This window comes from Gymnodraco acuticeps, unplaced genomic scaffold, assembly GCF_902827175.1.
Source record: "Gymnodraco acuticeps unplaced genomic scaffold, fGymAcu1.1, whole genome shotgun sequence".
In the NCBI taxonomy this organism is placed as follows: Eukaryota; Metazoa; Chordata; class Actinopteri; order Perciformes; family Bathydraconidae; genus Gymnodraco; species Gymnodraco acuticeps.
In genome coordinates, this window is record NW_022990514.1 from 268,408 (window position 1) to 290,371 (window position 21,964).

General features: G+C 38.4%; 1 protein-coding gene across 1 annotated transcript; it reads left to right on the plus strand.

Annotated features, from left to right (window-relative positions):
- The first annotated feature begins 3,145 nt into the window (after positions 1–3,145).
- LOC117553283 (glycogen phosphorylase, liver form-like) lies at positions 3,146–21,619 on the plus strand. Its single transcript, XM_034227159.1, is given in 21 exon segments — positions 3,146–3,460; positions 4,846–4,947; positions 6,168–6,246; positions 6,919–7,022; positions 10,058–10,189; positions 11,551–11,662; positions 12,591–12,673; positions 12,773–12,910; positions 13,448–13,540; positions 14,203–14,349; positions 14,627–14,790; positions 15,488–15,602; positions 16,137–16,238; positions 16,928–17,075; positions 18,999–19,057; positions 19,148–19,289; positions 19,952–20,159; positions 20,658–20,792; positions 20,902–20,968; positions 21,296–21,421; positions 21,423–21,619. Coding segments are annotated over 21 exon segments (2,562 nt in total). The 5' UTR covers positions 3,146–3,217; the 3' UTR covers positions 21,486–21,619.
- Positions 21,620–21,964: the final 345 nt, after the last annotated feature.

Sequence of the window (21,964 nt, forward strand, 5' to 3'; positions counted from 1 at the left end):
AACATGCCCTGTTGTCGTGAGAGAGAAAGTGCAGAAGGAAACATCCATGTAAACTCAGTGTGCTGCTCTGTGATGCTAGCTCAAGCAGATACTTGGCATCTCATCTTGGGTGCAAGGTCATCAATGTTTGGGCTCAGGCTCTGAGCTGAGGAAACCCTCAGGATTGAGTGAAGGTGTGCGTGCAATATACCGGCGGGCCAGATCTAATAGTAATTAGAAATGATCCTGCAGGCCGAAATTAAATCCACCAAGGGCCTGATTTGGCCCCCGGGCCTTGAGTTTGACACATGTGCTCTATCATATCCTCTAAGTGGGTTGATTTGTAGGTGGTTAAACAAAACACTATTACGCCTATTTCTTCGTTATCTAGCAGTGCTGCCTGCAGTTGCTGCTAATGGAAAATACAGAGCAATGAGAAAAGTCTGTAGGACTCATCCTCTGGGAACCATGAATATCTGTGCTAAATGTCTTAGGAATCCATCCAATAGTTGTTGAGATAATTCTGCATGAATGTGGGGACCTGAATTCAAAATGTCCCGAGGTCAGGTTGAGGTAACAGATTCCCCGGTACATCCTCTTCCTGAACATGTCCAGCATACACATTAAAATGCTTTCCTGTGTTTAAGCTTCATGGGCGTGCCTTTCCCCCTCTTCAATACTCAAAAGATTTATGAAAACTTTGCTAATAAATAAATCATTGCTTCAGCAGAGGAACTGTAACATCTGTGATGCCTGACTTCACCTGCTGCTATTTTTCTATCGGCATTGAGGAGCAAATAACCGTGTTTGTTATGGACATAATATCCCCAGTCAGGTGTCTTTCTTAACTTTATAAATCCTCTAGCATTTTTATTTTATCTCCCCCAGGATAAATATTGATTGTAAAGCAGAATATATCATTTTCAGTATACGTGCATGTGTGCAAACTGCAGTGCTCAGAAAGCTGCACGGCCTTTTAAGCCTTGATTTATGCATCGTAGGCAGGGCCTTTTCTCCGGACGTAAATATAACGTAAATACAAAAGCAGCCATTATCACAACATTACACAACCTTAGAATCCAGGAATAACAAACACATTGGCTTTAATTCAGATAATTAAAGGGATTCATATGATTATTAACACAAATGATCTTCTCCTGGAACATTTTCTGTGTGAACTAGTTATATTTTTGACTGAAAAATAACATAAATGTGTGTTCCTGTTCTGAACATAAGAGGGCACTGATGTTTAAAAGGTGTGTGATTGTAACGTTTATTATTCCAAAGCAGCCAAAAACACTTCAAAGATATTAAACATAGACCTGGGGATTATTTAAACTTCAAACTTTTATGAATTATTAAAAAACGTGCACACAGTCGCTGGGCGACACTGGGTGTTATATATCCAAATGTACGTGTGTGAGAGAGAATGTGAATGTGTGTGTTGCATTATAACCTCATTTAATTGATTATTTTTGCTGTTTGATGCAAGGTGGAATGTGATCACTGGATATTTGTAATTTACAGTGATACAGGAATATGTCTACAGAGAGTATTATGAATATAAAATGTTAAAAACATTATTTGATTTGAACACAGTATGATTATTATGATTATATGTCTATCATTACTGCTATTATGATGATGATGATGATGATGATGATGATGAAGTGTAAAATGAGCCGCTGTGTTCTTTTGTATGTGTGAATATTCAATAAATAGGTGTCGACGAAGTTTGATGTTGCCTGGAATATTTTTTATATATATTTGTCTGTTTTAATGTTTTTATATTTCATTGTCTTATAGCAGTGAACCAAAGTATATATTTAAAGTGATCTCCTTTTAAAGAGGCCCTATTTGTTTTAACTTCTGGAACATAATGACATAACTATACACTTGTGCTCCTATTGGCTAGTGCTCCAACACATTGTACATGATAGGCTAAGGGGCGGGACATCTCTAAGCGGTTGACCAATCACAACGGAGCCGGCCAGCTAACCAATCGGAGCAGACTGGGCTCTGGTTTCAGACAGAGGGTGAAAAGAGAAATCTGCCTGGTTTGTTATTATTATGACAGAAAACAAAGGACATTATATAATGCTACTAGTATACAAACTGTAGTATCATATAATGTCCTTTGTTTTCTGTCATGTTTGTATTAATGTTTGGAACTAATTGAAGCAGGTCACCATTGTAAAAGAGGTCTATGATCTCAATGGGTTTTATCTGTATAAATAAAGGTTTTGAATTGAATTGAATTATAAATGAAATTTATTATTATTTTAGTTTTTATAAAAACCTGCACTTTTTACATATGTTCTGTCTTAAGATTGACCTAAAACAGAAATGTCAAGGTACAACTTTTCTAAAATCCTGCAAAAAGACAGCAAATAGAAAATAAATACAAACAAAATATATTTCTCACGGACATAGCATTTCAAATGATATCCGCTGTTTGTGTTTGTTTTGGAGGCTGGCATCCTATTATTCTAACATGCGTATCCTACTCTGTGTTTTTACTCTTGGGCAATGCATTCCAGATTTATAAGAGGTGAAGTGTCATTTAAGGTCATGTTTTGCTAACTTTGGCTTTTTGTTCTCCTGAATTCACCAACAGTTAGCATTACATAATGCCTCGTAAGCATATTTAAACGCAACATGTTAGCGTGTTTTAGCGTTTGCAGACCATGATGCAGTAAAACCTATGGAACAAACCACAGGAGGGAACACCACAACAAGCAGAACAAGGGCCTCTTTGAAGAGTAAAGAGAATAGAAAAAGCAAGTTTAAATGGAATAGAAGAAGTAGAAAACACTGTTCTGTATTCTGTATAAAGTAATATTAATAATATTTAGATTTAAAAGACACCAGAAACAGAAACGTGTTCAGCTTTGATTTATAAGCTTTAAACTGAGTATGTTTTACATGCACACACTTTATTTGTAGTGCAACAACTCTATTATCACCTTTAATGTACTAAACCTAAGAACAGATCTTGAATAAAAGCACCTTATTGTTTGCACATCTGAAACTCTGCACACACTTTCTCTTCCTGTTGTGATCGTGCAGTGTGTGTGTTGCGGAGGAAACCCCTCCCCCTGCAGCCACCAATCAGCAGCAGCAGCAGGTGGAGCCTCCAGCTGTAAAAACCTCCACCATGTTACCTTCTCTCTGCACTTCACTCTGCAGAGCCTCCCAGCACACACCTGCTGCTCCCCCCCCACACCCTAGCCTCAGCATGGCCACCCCGCTCACAGACCAGGAGAAGAGGAAGCAGATCAGCATCAGGGGCATCGTGGGAGTGGAGAATGTGGCGGAGCTGAAGAAGGGCTTCAACAGACACCTGCATTTCACCCTGGTGAAGGACAGGAACATCGCTACTCCCCGGGACTACTACTTCGCCCTGGCCCACACCGTCAGGGATCACCTGGTGGGCCGCTGGATCCGGACCCAGCAGTTCTACTACGAGGCCGACCCCAAGGTAAAACTGGGGATATAAAGTCCACTTACGCATCAGAGTAGGATTCCCAAGCTGCAAAAAAAGTATGTTTTTAACAGCTTGGAGACCCTTGAAAGTGTGAAATCCTGAGACTAGGCTGTCATGTAGGTGTGTCCTATTACAAGATTTCGTATTTTTGTTATAAGAACAACTCATTTTGTATCTTGCGATTCACATCGACCACAAATATACATTTAAATGTAGTAGAAAAAACGACCAAAAAGTGATCAGAACAAGACATAGAACTGAACTAAAACAAACAAGAGTATGTTTTGTATATGTTTGAGACCCTTAAATGTCATGGAGGTGTCTCCTGTTAAAATATTTGATCAAACAGAGAGAAGTGTTTTGTATTCTTATAATTTAAAAACAAATGTTCCATGTAACGATTCACCACGACCACAAAGAGACATTTAAATGGACCCAGAGATGCAAAACCACCAAAAAGACATGGTTTTAATGTTTGAGACACCTCAAATTGCACAACCCTGAAACAAGGCTCTCATTTGTGTTAATCACTGACATGATTGATTGATTGAGTGATTGACTGACTCCAAAACACAGATAACAGTAGTCTAAAATGTGTTTTTAACATGTTTAAGACAGAAAATCCTCATAAAGTCTGTTGTAGGTGTGTCACATCAAAGGGTGCGATTAAGGACAGAAGTCAGGCAGAACATGCACTGGTTGATTTTGATATTTGTAGATGTTTAGCCTAAATTAAATGTTCCATCTTTACCTCAATCAAAGACAAATGTTTTTGACATGGTTTTGACATCTGAAATTGTGAAATCAGTTTCACAATTTCAAAAAAACTCACGAACTACACAGATTTTGTACATGACACTTGAATATATTCTATGACACATGTTACAGTTATTAAGTAAGTTATGATGAAGTATGACTACGAAGAGACATGACGCATAGATGCAATTCAAACAGAGATTCAAAACAGCCAAAGATAGCTGCAACACCTCTGCAGAGAGACATCAAATGACTGTAAAGAAACGAGTATCCAGAGACATAAAGTGTCTTTGAAAAGAAGTACAAACTAAATATTTTTCTTCTCACTTGCATCTAAAAAGTCTCCCGGCATCATTGTTTGTGTTTGTTTTGGAATGTATTCATAGCAAAGAGCATTTTCTTCTGCATGTTTATTCAAACACATTATTATGGATGGACGCCATCTTGTGCAATGTTTCCTGCTGTTGAAGAGTTTCCAGGTCATTGCTTCCTGTTTACACAATCAGGAAAATGTTTGCTTCCTTGTTCCAGTTTTGCTGCAACACTCCCACTGTATTTCCCTGCAACCTAACTTATTTTTGGTATGTGCATGCATGGTAACATGATGTGTTTTGTTTGAGCAGAGGGTGTATTACCTGTCTCTGGAGTTCTACATGGGCCGGACGCTGCAGAACACCATGATCAACCTTGGGCTGCAGAACGCCTGCGACGAGGCCATCTACCAGGTCAGAGTACACCAAAACAGCCACAAACACACACTTTAAAGGTCCCCTATTATACTGTTTTTTTTTTTGTATATACAAAACATGTCTCTGAACTGTTTGGCTGAAGCACCAAGCAGATCATTGCAGCATCCCATAATCCCCTCTGTTTCAGCCCCGTTTCAAAAGTGCTGATTCTCTGTCTGTTACTTTAGATGAAAATAAGGAGCCATGCCCCTCTGAGAGATATTTGGTTAAAAAGAACTCAATAGGCGCATTCACACCGGAGTACTTTTCCCACAAAGGTTAATCAGAACTTAGTTCATGAGAACTCTTTAGTTCTCATGAACTAAGTACAGATCGCGTTCACACCGGAATAAGTCCCTGGGGGAGGATTAGGCAAATTAAGCCGCTGACGTCACTTCTTCTTCTGCTTTGGGTTTACTGGCAGGCCGCAAACAACTTCACGGCGTATACTGCCGCCCAAAGTCCCCGGCCGGAAGTCCCCGGAGTTGGGGACTGGCTTCACTATTCACGTCGACACCTCCTCATCTCCACCGCTCCCATGTTTTATTTTGTGTTGCCATAAGTTAGTCTCTGCGTTTGTGCGCTGGGCTAATGCTAATGGGAGGATAATAAAATGGCGGCTTCACAAAACTTTTTGGGAGTTTTACGGGGCGTGGTTTGCATTCCGCCCAGCCAATCAGACACAGGAACCTTTTTCTCCCACGAAAGTCCCTGCTCTCTAGCAGGGACGGAAAAGGGGGTGAAAAAGGTTCTGATGAACTAATTTTAGTTCCGGCTCTTTTTGGTGTGAATGCAACATTTCGGAACTATATCTGAGTGGGAAAAGTACTGCGGTGTGAACACGTCTAATGGTGCTCTAGGAGGAGATTCAGATGATAAGGTGTGGAGGGGGGGGGGGGGTTACCTTGGTTGATGATTGGCTAATGGTTACTCAAGCCAAACAAATCGTTATGACATCATAAAGTGGTCAAAATCTGATCAGCTCATTTTCAGACAGGTTTTTATAGAAATGGATCAGGACAAAAAGAGAGAATCTTTGTTCCTGAAACTTTCAGAGTCTCTTTCCACAGAGGGGACACATGTTGATGTAGAAGAGACATGAAGAAGTGGATCTTGCACAATAGGTGACCTTTAAAATATGCATCATGACTCTGCTGCTCTCCATGACTACCTGTTTTTGCATAAACGTTTTAAAAGTTGTTTTTCTGTCCCTGCAGCTGGGGCTGGACATGGAGGAGCTGGAGGAGATGGAGGAGGACGCAGGGCTGGGGAACGGAGGCCTGGGCCGACTCGCAGGTAATTAAACTAACATTTTATTTGATCTCAACTCCTCTGAAACAGTTCAATGAAAAGACAAAGAAAGTCAAGTTTATTTGTTTTGAACAATAAGGCCATTCAAACTCAAACAGTCAGGCATACAACTTTTGAGAATTAGGCCTTTCTGCTGAGAACATTTACCACAACAAGGCAATTCAAAGTGTTTTACAGACACATGTGAAATATTGCAAAATAAAAACTAATAATACTAACTAAATAATTAAATACTTAAAATATCTTGTAATTCTTGTATTACAATATTAAAGTGTCCTACTACTTTTAAACATGTTACCTGTGGTGCAACAACACTCTTGTATAACTTCTAAATGTATCATCAATCATTTATATATATATATATATATATATATATATATAATTTAGAATCTGTAATATTTTTGAATATCAATTTGTAGTTTTTGTATTGTATAATAATTCTCATGTTAAATGTTTGTATTATTGTTTTACACATTTGAAATAAATCTAATCAAATACAAACAAATATTTTGCACTCGTCCTTTAAAATCCTCTGCACGTTTAAAGCAGCCGCAGACATGTTGCAACAGAATGTGTAGAGGAGCATTACTCAATCAGTTAACTGCCATTGTGTGTTCTTTATTCTTTATGTATACTTATGAAGTCGTTTCTCCACAGCGTGTTTCCTGGACTCCATGGCCACTTTGGGGCTCGCAGCGTACGGTTACGGTATCCGGTACGAGTACGGCATCTTCAACCAGAAGATCAAGGACGGCTGGCAGGTAACTGCAGAGAAACAGTAACTGCTGAAGAGCTTAAGATCACTGCAGGATGATCGCAACTGGTCTTTACTAATCACAACATTTCTTATGGCATCAAAGAGGAAGACATTACAATTTCACTTAAATTAACACATTCATAAATTTCTGACACTAAAATAAAGGATGAGAGAAAAGTGCATCAAAAGCCTGGATACAAACAATGACATCGACAAAGACATGAAGGCTGTAAATAGTTAACAGTGCTGCACTTCAGTTATATGCAAAAACTACAACACTCAGTTAGCTACAGTCCTTTTGCGGTAAAACAATTGTTCAGATTTCATTACATTCAAAATAATTCAAATGAGCCCAGTTTAGTCTCTTCAGTGAAGCACTGTGAAATTATTTTAATTATTTTTAATATATTTTATTGAAGAGAGCTGAGCCAGAAGGCAAAGCTCTCTGTCTACCGGGCCATTTTCGTTCCTACCCTCACCTATGGTCATGAAGGATGGGTCATGACCGAAAGAACGAGATCGCGGATACAAGCGGCCGAGATGGGTTTTCTCCGCAGGGTGGCTGGCGTCTCCCTTAGCCTGTCCACACGGCGGCGTGCGTTGAAGCTTCAACGCTTCTGCCCATTCACTTTGAATGGGGTGACGTCACGCTTTGCCGAACTGGGGGGGAGATTCATGGGATTGGTTGTTGTTCGAGCTTCAGACACTCCCGCCGGCAAGCTTCAACGCACACCGCCGTGTGGACGGCGTGCGGGAAAGGAAAGTTTGGGGTTCTCTGCTGGAACTGCTACCTCCGCGACCCGACCACGGATAAGATGGATGGATATTTTATTGAGCATTAAAAGTACAAAATATACAATGACAGAATAAGAAAGGTACAGAAACATAATGCTCACTTTAGGAAGAAGATTTTTTATTCTTATGCAAGTTGAGGATCATTTCAGTATATGGTCTTTATAATTTTTGTATCTATTGCATTCTTTTAATGAATGAAGCAGATGAGAATAGAGTCAACGTTTTGGGAATAAATCTAACTACTAGTGTGGCATACAGTATAGGGCATATACTGAACGTTTGACTTTATTTTTTACATTTCAAAGTCAACTTTATTGTCAATCTTTCAGTTTGTGTGTACAGAAACCGAAATACCGTTTCCCACAATCCCGAATACAATAACAAAGATATATATATTAAAAAAAATATATACACACACACAATCAACAGACACATTTGTACATATGCACACATTAAGACATAAATACAATCACAACAATCAATTTAAAATAACAGTCGCTTCAATAACTTTGATAAATGTGCGTTAGTGCATGTCTCATTGACATAAGAAGAAAATATCTAAAGTATTCTCACTTTTTTCAGAAATGACGTCAAAACGTTGGGAGTAAATCAAACTCCCAGCATAAAAGATCAAATTGATACTATTCTTGCAACACAACATTGAAATTATCCTTCTCTTATATGTCTGCCTTACTTTATTTTTCCAAACATTATCAGCTCTAAATTACCTGTTTTTTTTTTTACCTTTTTTAAAACACATTCTTTATGAACTCAGTGACCTGAAATAACCAGATTCAACCCTTTCTTATCTCTGACTGTGAAACCGCTCTTGCTGCAGGAGTCGGAGTGGCTCGAGGCCAAAGTAGAAATGAATTACATCACATGAAAGATAATCATTAACGTCCTCCACAGACTGCTGCGGTTTTAGATGAAGAAAACAAAATAAATATTGTGTATTTTATGATAAGAGATTCTCAAACTAAAGGCCTTTGCCCTTTTTAATCCTGCTGGCTGTTTGCTGTTCATCCCACAGAGTAAACACGCACCATGAACTAGATTTTAAACTCGGTGTTTTCTCACCAGAGGATGAATTTACACGTTAAATCCTGCTGCTAGTGGAGAGTAAAAGTAGAAAGTAAGTGGGTGCTTTAATTGTATCTGATCTAATTATTGATCTCATAGCATTATAATAACTTGATAAATCACAGAACTGAAACATTTTTGTGACTTCAAAGTGCTGTGTGCAGAGGTCAGATACGTTTTAGGGTCTTGCTCAATTCTTCTTCTTTCTCTCTGAAGTCCAATATGTTATGTCATAATAAAGCTTTTCAGAGGACACGTGAATATGGGCACAAACCACCCCAAAGAGAGAAGCTAGACATGAAGATAGAAAAAGACTACAAAGCGACAAATAACCATAATCAGACATACAATTACTAGAAAGGTAAATCATTTAAAAATAGACATAAAATAACTACTACTTAGATATTTTATTTAAGTGTATTTGAAGTGTACTAAGTATTATGTTCGTAACCTGTATTTAAATCAGGCTTTATAATTATTTGAGTGACCGAGATCATGTAAGTGTATTTCAAGTGTACTATGTATTCATTTATTGAGCTGTACTTAAATCAGGTTTTAAAATAGTTTGACTGATAGAGATCATGCAATGTTATTATTTGTTTATTGATTGTTATGAACCTACCTGAGGACCACAGATGGAAATTAGCTATTAGCTATAATCTGGCATATTGCATCCCTTCTCATTGCTGAGATTAATGTTTTTGTATGCATGGTCCTTCTATAAATAAATACAAATACAAAGGGATATAAAATGACCGAAAGAGACATAAATTAACTTTAAAGAGACATAATTAACTATAAAGTTACATAAAACGACAAAAGAGACACAAATCAACTATGAAGAGACATTGAATAACTAAAATAGACATAACACAACTAGAAAGAGGTTTTAAGGAGACATACATTGACTAAAAAGAGTAAATCAGCCACAATTGGAAAGTTACTACAAAGAGACATCAATCCAATAAAAAGAGACAAGAAATTTGGTGCATTTTATTCTGCATATGGACCTCATAACATCAAATGTACTTGATAAATCACAGGTGCTGTGTGTTTGTGTCAGAGGTCAGATAAGTGCTTGTGTCTTGCTCAACACTTCTCTCTCTCTGGACGTTTTATCGTATAACAGCTGTTTACCTTTGCCCTGTGTGACCTGTGCAGGTGGAGGAGGCCGATGATTGGCTGAGGCACGGGAACCCCTGGGAGAAAGCCCGCCCCGAGTACATGCTGCCCGTCCACTACTACGGACACGTGGAAGAGACCAAAGACGGGTCCAAATGGGTCGACACTCAGGTACTCAGACGCAAAACAACAACAGCAAAATATAATCCATAAAGGAATTACTTTGAGACTCGCAATGACCATGTGACGGGGCAAAACAATACGATACAGAAGGATAAGAACAAGATGTAAAACAGCAAAATAGAGACACAAAATATCATCAAAGGGACCAACTACAAAGCTTCTCAAAATGATGTTGCATAATGATTTTAGGGAGATGTTAATTGTCTACAGCACATGTGTCAAACTCAAGGCCCGGGGGCCAAATCAGGCCCTTGGTGGATTTAATTTCGGCCCGCAGGATAATTTGTAATTACTATTAGATCTGGCCCGCCGGTATATTGCACGCACACCTTCACTCCATCCTGAGGGTCTCCTCAGCTCAGAGCCTGAGCCCAAACATTGATGACCTTGCACCCAAGATGAGATGCCAAGTATCTGAACTAGCATCACAGAGCAGCACACTGAGTTTACACGTTTCCTTCTGCACTTTGTTTCTTGAGACAACAGGGCATGTTTGGTTTTCTCTTTGAGGGGAATAGTTTTGTTGAAGCTGTTGTTGGCCTGTGGGGAAATGTAATCATAAGAAATGACTCTGGAAAAGCTGCAGATAGAGCCATAAGAAATGAATGCAACTGATTATTTAATATTTTAATGTTTTTATAGGCAATTATTTAAGCTTTCCAGGTTTAATATGTGCAATAAGTTCATTTCAATAAGTTCTGCAATAAACATTGAACCAGTCCGGCCCTCGATTAGTACCCATTTTATAATGTTGGCCCACTGTGTATTTGAGTTTGACACCTGGTCTACAGAGTGACACAAAACGACCACAAACAGACATAAAGTGAACGCCTATGAGAAGTCGCCAAACTACGAATGAATGATACAAAAAGATAACAGATCACAGATGCAGAACAATTTTTAAGAGACTTCAAACCATCTCAAAGACACAATATGACCACAAAGAAACGCAAAACAACCACAAACAGAGATAAAAGGACTAAAAAGAGACGCAAAAGCATCTTTAGAGTGAAGCAAATAACCAAACAAATCATACAAAATGACTAAAGGACTTAATATGATCACGAAGGGATAAAAGATGACTACAAAGAGACTCCAACGTCTACAAAGTAAAAACTGAAAATGATTATATTTGTCATTTCTATGTCGGAGTTACTTTTGGCTATTTAAATTAAATGGACAAATCTATTTATTTATACTACTTTATGTCAACATTACAACGTAATTTTATAGTTGTATTATGAATATAAATCAGGATGTCTTAAAGCATGTCTCCTCTCTTCCATCTTCCCTACCCATGCCTCTGGGTGAGATTACAGAGACTTTATTTCCTGCCTGTGTTTGTGCAGGTGGTTCTGGCGATGCCGTACGACACGCCCATCCCCGGGTACATGAACAACACGGTGAACACCATGAGGCTGTGGTCCGCAAAGGCGCCCAACGACTTCAACCTCAAGGACTGTGAGTGCACAGGGTTTACACTATTTCTGATGTAAACCAACTTTTGCTAAACAGTCATTTCAACAAGAAAGAAGGAAACTGCCGCAACTCAGGCACGTTGCATAGAGACGTCTGTGTTGCTCAAAGGTTCAGTTTTCTTCTCCTGTAGACTTTAAAATGCACTTTGGATTATAAGCACCTGAAGGCAGCATCTCCCTGGTCCAATGGGATCTCTCCATTTGATTTTGGATTGGTGTCAAACAAACATTTGTGATACTTACACATTTTGTACACCAGGATAATGTCCACATATTAACACCACTGTATGATTTCTGAAGAAAAAGCTAACTTTAGGCTACAAAGGAACTACAGCACGGTCACATGACTTCATGTCTCCCCGCTAAGCTAAAGGTGGCTAATGTTGGGCTATAAAGGAACTACCGCACGGTCACATGACTTCACGTCACCACCGCTAAGCTAAAGACGGCTAACGTTGGGCTATAAAGGAACTACAACACGGTCACATGACTTCATGTCACCACCGCTAAGCTAAAGCCGGCTAATGTTGGGCTATAAAGGAACTACAGCACGGTCACATGACTTCACGTCACCACCGCTAAGCTAAAGACGGCTAACGTTGGGCTATAAAGGAACTACAGCACGGTCACATGACTTCACGTCACCACCGCTAAGCTAAGGCAGCTAATGTTGGGCGTGATGACGTTTAGTCGTCTCATTTAGACGCTTGTTATCAACCAACGTTTTTGAAATGACCAGTGGGGTATTTACTGACGTATTTTACCAAAAACACATCCAGTAAACTATTGACATCCACACCAGGGGACAGGAAGTGATAAAGTGCTGACTCATGTAAGGTGTGTATATAAGGACTCATTCCTGCACCACTTTTGTTGTCAAGGTAACTAAAATGGTCTTCCCCTGTCTGCAGTTAATGTTGGAGATTACATCCAGGCGGTTCTGGACAGAAATCTGGCGGAGAACATCTCCCGTGTTCTTTACCCCAATGATAATGTGAGTTCAATATGTTGATGTATTTGCAGAAATGTGCATAATACAGTACATGTTGAAGTGGTACTACTAAACTCTGTCTGTGTTTTATATATTTTGTAGTTCTTTGAAGGGAAGGAGCTGCGTCTGAAGCAGGAGTATTTTGTGGTGGCGGCGACACTGCAGGACATCATCCGACGCTTCAAGACCACGAAGAAGGGATCGCCTGGACGGACTTCCTTCGAGAGCTTCCCCGACAAAGTAAGAAACTCCCACACACCGTTGAAAAAACTTACTGATGAAATATTTATTTACACAACTCCTGCACCACACCGGCGAACTGAAGGTTGTGCAATTGCGTTTTTTCAGTGTGAGAAACTCTGCAGATATAACGGTGTGAGAAGGTGTGGCTCATCTTATGCAATTTTTGTCTTTAATTCAAAAGGAAGATCAGATATTAATCCTTAAATGGGCATTCAATATTTTGGAAACTGTAATGATTGCTATTTTCTACATTACAGCCATTTTACACTGTAACTACCCCAATATTACACATTAATAAACTCCTATTACACCGTTATCACACCAGGATTACACCTATATTACTCCCATAATACACTGTTATTAGACTGTAATTAAACAGTTATTACACCCATTTTACACATGGAAACACCCTGTAAATGAATGTATCCCCCAGGAAACGGAAACCATTTAAGGTCCCACAGCAGCTCCTTTACGCTTCATTTATAGGAGGTCAAATAAATAAAAACGTTATTATGATTATTTTGTGTTTTCCAGGTCGCTGTCCAGCTGAACGACACTCATCCGGCCATGGCCATCCCTGAGCTCATGAGGATCTTTGTGGACATCGAGAAGCTGGACTGGGACACGGTGAGTCAGATTTACATTTTTTGTTGAGGGTTACTCAAGTGAAACCGGATGACATCACTGCAAATAACACAAAAGGTTAAAACGACATGATGACAGAATGATTATTCCTGTGTTGCATAATGTTTAATAACATATTCATGTGGAAAGTCAGGAAAGTCAGGAAGGTTAGGAAATAACATCCAGACAAGAAAAGGAAGTTTGTTGATGCAACATTTGGGATGTAAAATAGAAATCAGGAAAGCCGGAAATGTTTAGGCTTGCATGCAGTTCCAGATGGCGACGTAAGAGTGACAACAAAAATATAAAAAATAATATATCTTAAAAAGATAAGTCAATAAATATGGAATAAATAAGTGCATTTGATAAAAGTGAAAATATATAAATATTAAATTAAACATGTGGAGTTATAAGACTTTATTTATTTCACACAGAAAATATGCATTATTTTATGGTTTGAACAGTAAATTCTATTTTTGTTTTGAAATATTTCATGTAATAACAGTTTATTTTATTTATTGCGTTTCTCAATTTAAATGTTATGTATCCCCCTTGATATTTCCACATTTGTATTAACTGCGTCATCCTTTTTTACGGCACTCTTATGACTCCATACATGCAAAGTTAAGGTGTATTATTTAATAAGTGTAAAATGATTTCTGCAGGCATGGAGCCTGACCCAGCGGACCTTCGCCTACACCAACCACACGGTGCTGCCCGAGGCTCTGGAGCGCTGGCCCGTGGAGCTGCTGGAGAAGCTGCTGCCCCGACATCTGCAGATCATCTACCGCATCAACCAGCTGCACCTCGACGTACGGACACAACAAACACAACAATGGCATGCTTTTAAAGGAAACCAAGTTAAAATGGTTTTTATTTGGAAAATCACCGTATTTGATGAATGCATCAAGTAGACTAAATGTGACAAAATATGCAAACAGAGATTTAACACGTACACTTATTTAATGGTTTGCATCTGCAGATCATTAAACACATCGATCCACCTCGATGCACAGGTTCAGCAAACAGAGAGATTTAACCCTTCTGTGAGACATACATGTGATACTTTAAATGTGTGTGTTCCTGCAGAGGATTGCCACCCTGTACCCAGAAAACATGGACAAACTGAGGAAGATGTCTCTGATCGAAGAGGACGGCTGTAAGAGGGTGAACATGGCGCACCTGTGCATCGTGGGATCGCACACCGTCAACGGAGTCGCCGAGATACACTCCAACATCATCAAGACGGACGTGTAAGACACACACACTCTTGAAAACACATTCTTTTTTTCAAGTACAGACCCATGTTTAAAAATACTCCAAAAAAAAAGTAGTACTGACTAAACTTCTTTACTCAAGTACAAGTAAAGAAGTATGGGCTTCGAAATGTACTGAAGTAAAAAGTACCCATAACTTTGTGTCCTTGGGCAGGACACATTTTCTGTATTCACTGTTACATGTCTATGTGTAATATGTAATGTAAAGCGTTTTGAGCATTCGGAAAAGTGCTCTAATAAATGTAATGAAACATAGATTCAAACTAAAGTAACCAGCCTGTTTTGAAGAATGTTGATTATTACACTCTGAACTAGTTAAAACCTGGAGCTACAGGAGGGCTCTTCAGAATTGATTGTGGCATCTCAACCGTGTGGTCAGATCGTGGCCCGTGACATGTCTTGTGAGTTCTCCGGCCGAAGCTCCAAATAAACCGTCAGTGTTTGCCATCAAAGCTCCAGCGCTCCTTGTCTCTGAGTCCTGACTCCCATTGCTTCAGAAGTTTCCCCCACACCAATTATTGATATACATTTTAATAAGACGGTACCCAATATAGATACTTGTGGGACACCATTTTTGATATTTAAAATGGTCTCCAATAAGTCGCAAGTGTCCCTATTTATACAAAACGATGAAACACAGTAAGCAACCGCCCTTCCCGTTTCTCTCCCACAGTTTCCGTGACTTCAGTGAAATGGAGCCGCAGAAGTTCCAGAACAAAACGAACGGCATCACGCCGCGCCGCTGGCTTCTGCTCTGCAACCCCGGGCTGGCCGAGCTCATCGCTGAGGTCTGTTTGAAAAATAAACATTCAAAAGATTCAACATGTATATTTTCTACTTCTTGTTTATTTCTTTTAATTTTCATTGTACAATGCCATGTCTTTTTATGCTGCTGCAACACAAACATTTCCCAAATTGGGATCAATAAAGTACTTATCTTATCTTTTATATAAATACAAATCATCGAGGCACCTGTCTTTTGATTGAATCGAGTGCTGAACAATTTTTGAAATATATATATATGAGAAATAATAATAGACTCGTATAAAAATACATGTGGAAATCACAAAATATTATAATAATTTCCATTTATTTTCTTATATATTTAAAGTGTTTATATATATATATATTTAAATACACACTTTTCTTGAAATAACCTTTTTGCATTTTGTTTATTTTTTCCTTTATAGATTTTGTATATACTTTTTTATTTATTCCTCTTTATATAGAAAAAGAATTGCCGAGTCTTTTGTAGTAATAACAGTAATAAATGAGGTGGAGTATATTAAACACTTATTTTTGTGATGTCTAATTGTATTCAGGTGATTGGGGAGGATTATGTGAAGGACCTCTATCAGCTGAAGAAGCTCTTAGAGTTTGTTGATGATGCCGCTCTGATCCGGGACATCTCCAGAGTCAAACAGGTAACTGAGCACTTCTTTTATTGAAGTACTGCACTAAATTGAAAACCTACTTTATACCTATATTCAACCTCATTTCAAAGGGATTTTAAATAATAACCAAACCACACAATAGGTTAATTTCTAAACATCATTGTCAAAGATCAAACCAGTCGCTCCCAAAAAAATGTTGGCTTACAAATGAGTTGTTGGCAGTTTCAGAGCCACATTTTAACTTCTTAGTTGCATTGCAAAGAGTTTCAATCATCCAATATTCAAAGTATTTATTTTATCAGACTGTACAGAAAGTGTGCCAACAAAAGGAACAGTTCAGTACTGTGTACATAAGCCTAAGAAAGATGGTGCATTAATAGATCTAGAAGCTGTTTCTGATATGAAAGTAGTGTAACGGTGTTGATAGATTGCAGAAATAACTCTTGGTGGTTCCTCTTCTTTTGTTAGCCTACTTATTGCATGATGTTGCCATACACGCAGAGGGCAGGCTTGGTTGTAAATGTCCTGTTGCACCATGGAAACATGCATTTCAACAGTGCCTTCCTGTAGCTGTCTCATTCTGCACACCATTGCATGCATAGACATCACACTCATCATTACATCTTGCAGATTTAATGTCAGTACGTGTCAGGACTCTGATTCAGTTGTTTCACATCAGTCATCAACTGCAAAGTCACATACTTCTGCTTCTCTCTCAGGACAACAAGGTGAAGTTCGCTCAGTACCTGGAGAAGGAGTACCGGGTGAAGATCAACCCGTCCTCCATTTTTGACGTCCATGTGAAAAGGATCCACGAGTACAAGCGGCAGCTGCTCAACTGCCTGCACATCATCGCCATGTACAACCGTATGTGCAGAAACACGTTAATAACACCCAGTCTGACCCCTGCTCTAAAACAAGTCACAACAGAGAGTGAGATGCAGCTGACTTTAGATCAAGTGTGGGAATTTTCCATGCACTGTGACAAACAGGAAATCAGTTTTTACGCAACATGCAATTTACTTTATTGCTCACTTTCCCTGCAACAAAATACTTTCCTTACTTGGGAATATTCCCCAGTGGCGGTTCTAGACCAATTTGACTGGGGGGCCAGTTATTTTCTGAGGGGGGCACAATAAATGCAGGACGAAAAAGAGAACTAGACAGTATGAAGTAATTGCGTATAAGAAAACAATGCAATACAGTTATTGGTATTTGTTTCAGATATATCTTATAGTTATTACTGTTAGCTTCAGCTTAAGTTATAGTACAATTTTTTTTGCACTAACACCATATAATACTTATATAAAAATAAAGTCAATGAACAGTTACATCTCTACTTTACATTTACAATTACACGGATACAATATTTTAACTCACCTTCAATTATCGTGGTAGTCTCTCGAAACGTAGGTTTCAGTCTTTCTTGGATGCAACAGCCTCTGATGATCCGAGATGAAAAGTGTTTGTTTTTCGCGCGCTTCAGCCGGACAGTGAAAGTGAGTGCACCGCTCTAATGGGTCCTGAGTACACCCCTCTAATGGGTCCGACTAGAATGACGAATAACGTTAGTGCCGCCTATTCCGTCATTCAATAAATGGTGTAATAAATCATACTTTTTTCACTTTTCATTTTTAGGGGGGCCACAGGGGGGTCAGAGGTCAGTGTTAGGGGGGCACTGCCCCCCCTAGAACCGCCCCTGATATTCCCCTTAATCATTTCGACAGTGCATTCATTAAGAAGGGCCAGACAGTGTCCATAAGTTGCATAAAAGAACAGCAAAATATAACATAAGGACAGATCTATCACAAACAAGAGTTTACGGTCTTGCTTGCTTAAGCTACATGTCGACATTAGCATGCTGAATTAATAATAATAGTACAGTTTCCGTGCAGTCATCTGAATGTGACAAACAGGAAATCTGTTCTGTGCAACATGCATGTTTTTTAATGCAGAATTTCCTTGCAACAAAAAACGTTCCTTACTTGGAATACTCCAAGCTATTATTGCTAGTTCAGTCATTCATCACAAAGAGGTCAGTGTCCCTACATTGCGTAAAAGAACAACAGAATATAAAAATCATTAGGACAAAGGTTTACAGTCTTGCTACCAGTGGTGCTTTGAGCTAAATGCTAGTATTTGCATGCTAACATGATGACATGCTCAAATAATGTTTGCAATGTTTACCATCTTAGATAAGCATGTTAATGTGTGCTAATGGCAAACAACACAAGGTACAGTTAAGGATTATTGTTATGTCGTTAATTAAGAATATTGTCATATGTTGTTCTACCTGATTCATCTAATATATAGACTCGTATTCCACTTTTTTCTCACTTTAAAAAAGAAACAATTTTTCTTTTTGTATTACTTTTTAATATAGTATATTTTAACGTTGTCTGCTTATCTGTATTATTGTGTTGCATTGTTGGAGAAGCCTGTGACCTAAGATTTTCAACGACATAATTTCTCTGTAGCTATGTTAGTTTGACAATAAAGAACCTTGAACCTTGATGTAGCTAAATAAAAATGGTCTGCTTCTGCAAGTGGCTTTTAATTATAACAGTAGATCAAATGTTATTCTGCTGCAGGAGACACTCAATGATATTCTGCAATTAAGTAGAAAAAAAGACATGTGATTATCGGACAAATGTGTTGAAATATAGCAACAAAAATCCTAAATTGATTATTGAATTCCTAACTCATTGCCATATTTGCAAAGAGGTCACACTTTAATGAGTTTATATTTCTACATATTCACTGTTAAATGTTGTGTTTCTGTCTCTTAAGGCATCAGAATGAAGCCCAATGCCCACTTTGTCCCGCGGACCGTGATCATCGGGGGGAAGGTATCCCAGCATGCACCTCAAATGTTGAAAAGTAAACAGAGGTGTGATGGTTCAGAGTAACAGTGAGTGTCTCCCTCTCCTCCCCTGCAGGCGGCCCCCGGGTACCACATGGCGAAGATGATCATCCGCCTCATCACGTCGGTGGCGGAGGTCGTGAACAACGACCCGGTGGTGGGGAGCAAGCTGAAGGTCATCTTCCTGGAGAACTACCGCGTGTCTCTGGCTGAGAAAGGTAACCAAACACAACTTTATTATCATTAAAACATGCACTAGGGTGGTTTTAAATACACCTGCTCTGGTGGGGGGGTGGAATCATTTTTATATTTATTTGTATGATTTAATATGATCCCAAAATATTAAGATAAACTTGGAAAAATCTGTTAATTCGACTTAAACTCGTTTTTTCAACTGACGTTTTTATCCCTCAAAAGCATTTTACAACCTTTTTTGTGCTATATGATTTCATTAAGTTCATACATTTATTCTTATGATTAATTATATTATTCTAACACTTAAACACAAACGTGCACGGGCTAAATTCACATTTGAAGGCTTACATTTAAAAGAAACCCCAATTAAAAGAAAAAGATTAATAAACTCTTTTATTTCCTTACTAAATATAGATCCCATATTTTTTTACTTATTTTTACAAAGCATTTTATTCAACAAGTACTACGAGGATGTAAAGAGAATTTCAGCAAAATATTCATTTTGAGAAAGTTGTTTTATTATATGATGTGTTTTTGGAGAAGATCACCCACCATCCCTTAATGTGAATGTATCTTCTCCTTCTTAATCTGAAACACTAAATCCCCTCTGTCTGACATTGAGCTCCTGCAGGTCAAACCTAATCAATAACACTTTAATTATAATATTTCCTGTCCTCCTCCGCAGTGATCCCGGCCACCGACCTGTCGCAGCAGATCTCCACGGCGGGCACCGAGGCGTCGGGCACCGGGAACATGAAGTTCATGCTGAACGGCGCTCTGACCATCGGCACCATGGACGGAGCCAACGTGGAGATGGCGGAGGAGGCGGGCGAGGCGAACCTGTTCATCTTCGGCATGAGGGTGCAGGACGTGGCCGACATGGACCAGAAGGGGTGACTGGTTTTATAAAATAATTGTATATGGTCAAAAGAAATGTTTGCACATTTTATATACTTACATTTTTACCATTATTTTTTTAATTTAAGTATCTTTTTTTATCCTATTCTTCTTTATTTAACAGTAGTTTTTTGCACATATTAAACTTACCCTCTACGTCATTGCACTTTAAAAAATAAGGAATATAATTTTATTTAAAAAAGATTGCAGTTTCTTTGCACACTTGTCTCATTTATCTTATAACCTTTTGTTATTTATTTTAATAACAGTACTTTTTGCACCTAATAACTCTTCCTTATTCAATTTAAATACTTTGATTTTTTTTAATTAATTGTTATTCATAGTATTTTTTTTATTTCACATATTAAAACTAGCATTTTACCTTATGGTATTATAACTGCAGCTATTTTTGCACTCTTAAAAGCAATGCAGAACACATGTGGGATGAAGTGCATATCTTTATCGATACTAACTTATGTTATGATTATGTTCAGGTACGATGCGATGTCGTACTACAAGAGGATCCCGGAGCTGAAGCAGGTGATGGATCAGATCACCAGCGGATTCTTCTGCCCCAAAAACCCAGACCTGTTCAAAGAGGTCACCGACATGCTCTTCAAATACGACCGGTGAGAAACACTCACTCATATGTCCTTTCATCTGAGTTCCTAGTGTCTTGTGATGAACCCTTTTAGACTTCAGACTTAATGTATATATTCCCTCTGTGTCTCTCCTCAGGTTCAAGGTGTTTGCAGACTTTGAGGACTACATGAAGGCTCAGGAGAAAGTCAGCAAACTGTACCAGGTAACATTTACCTCTGACACACACCTGTGTTTTAGAAAGCATAAAACAATACAATATGGGACTATAGAACAAGTAACAAGTTTAAAATGATCAAGCAGGAAGCAACACATTTAAGATTAAGATAAATCAAACAAATTGTAATTTAATTCTTAATACTTTCTTAATAAAAATGGCAAGATTAAGATGTTCAATCAGGAAGAAAAATAATCCTAAAGATTAAAAAAAACCATTGTAATTTAATTAAAAATTATATTTAATTATAACATTTTATTTTCTACATGTAGTATTATTGATTATTTTTATGAATTTTGTTGTTGTCCGTAACAGAACCCGAAGGAGTGGACGAAGATGGTGATCCGAAACATCGCGGCCACGGGGAAGTTCTCCAGCGACCGCACCATCAAGGAGTACGCCACCGAGGTGTGGGGGGTGCAGCCCACCGACCTGAAGATCCCCCCCCCCAAACGAGCCGCGGGAGGCCGTGGTGGAAAAGGCCAAAGCTCTGAGGAAGATATGAGGCCGCCTCTGCGTTTAGACATGAACTTTTCTGTCTTTAAATCTGTTATTATTCCATTTATCACTAATCCTCTTCCAATAACTGTGGGTGTTTTAAAAATCTCATCTCGTTATTGTCAAAGCATAGAATCTACGGAAGCCCTGCAGGGCCAGTGAGAATATTTTTTTTTGCTGATTTATGTTTTCTCTCGTCTTTTGAAATAAAAATAAACAATAGTCCATCATTTGTTATTATTTTCATAAGTTAAACAGGTGGGTTAAAAACTTTTTTCATCCATGAAAATATGATTTTTGGGTTGGTAAGATTTCCTGAATAAATTAAATGTTTTCTTTCTCATTAGTTTATTTTTTAGCAATGATTTAATTTTACAAGGATAATTACATTTCATCAAATTAATATTTCTCTCCTCTTTGAAAACCGTAGAAGAAATTCAAATGTTTTTTTGAGTGCATGGGGTAGTGCTGGTAGTGGCTGAAATG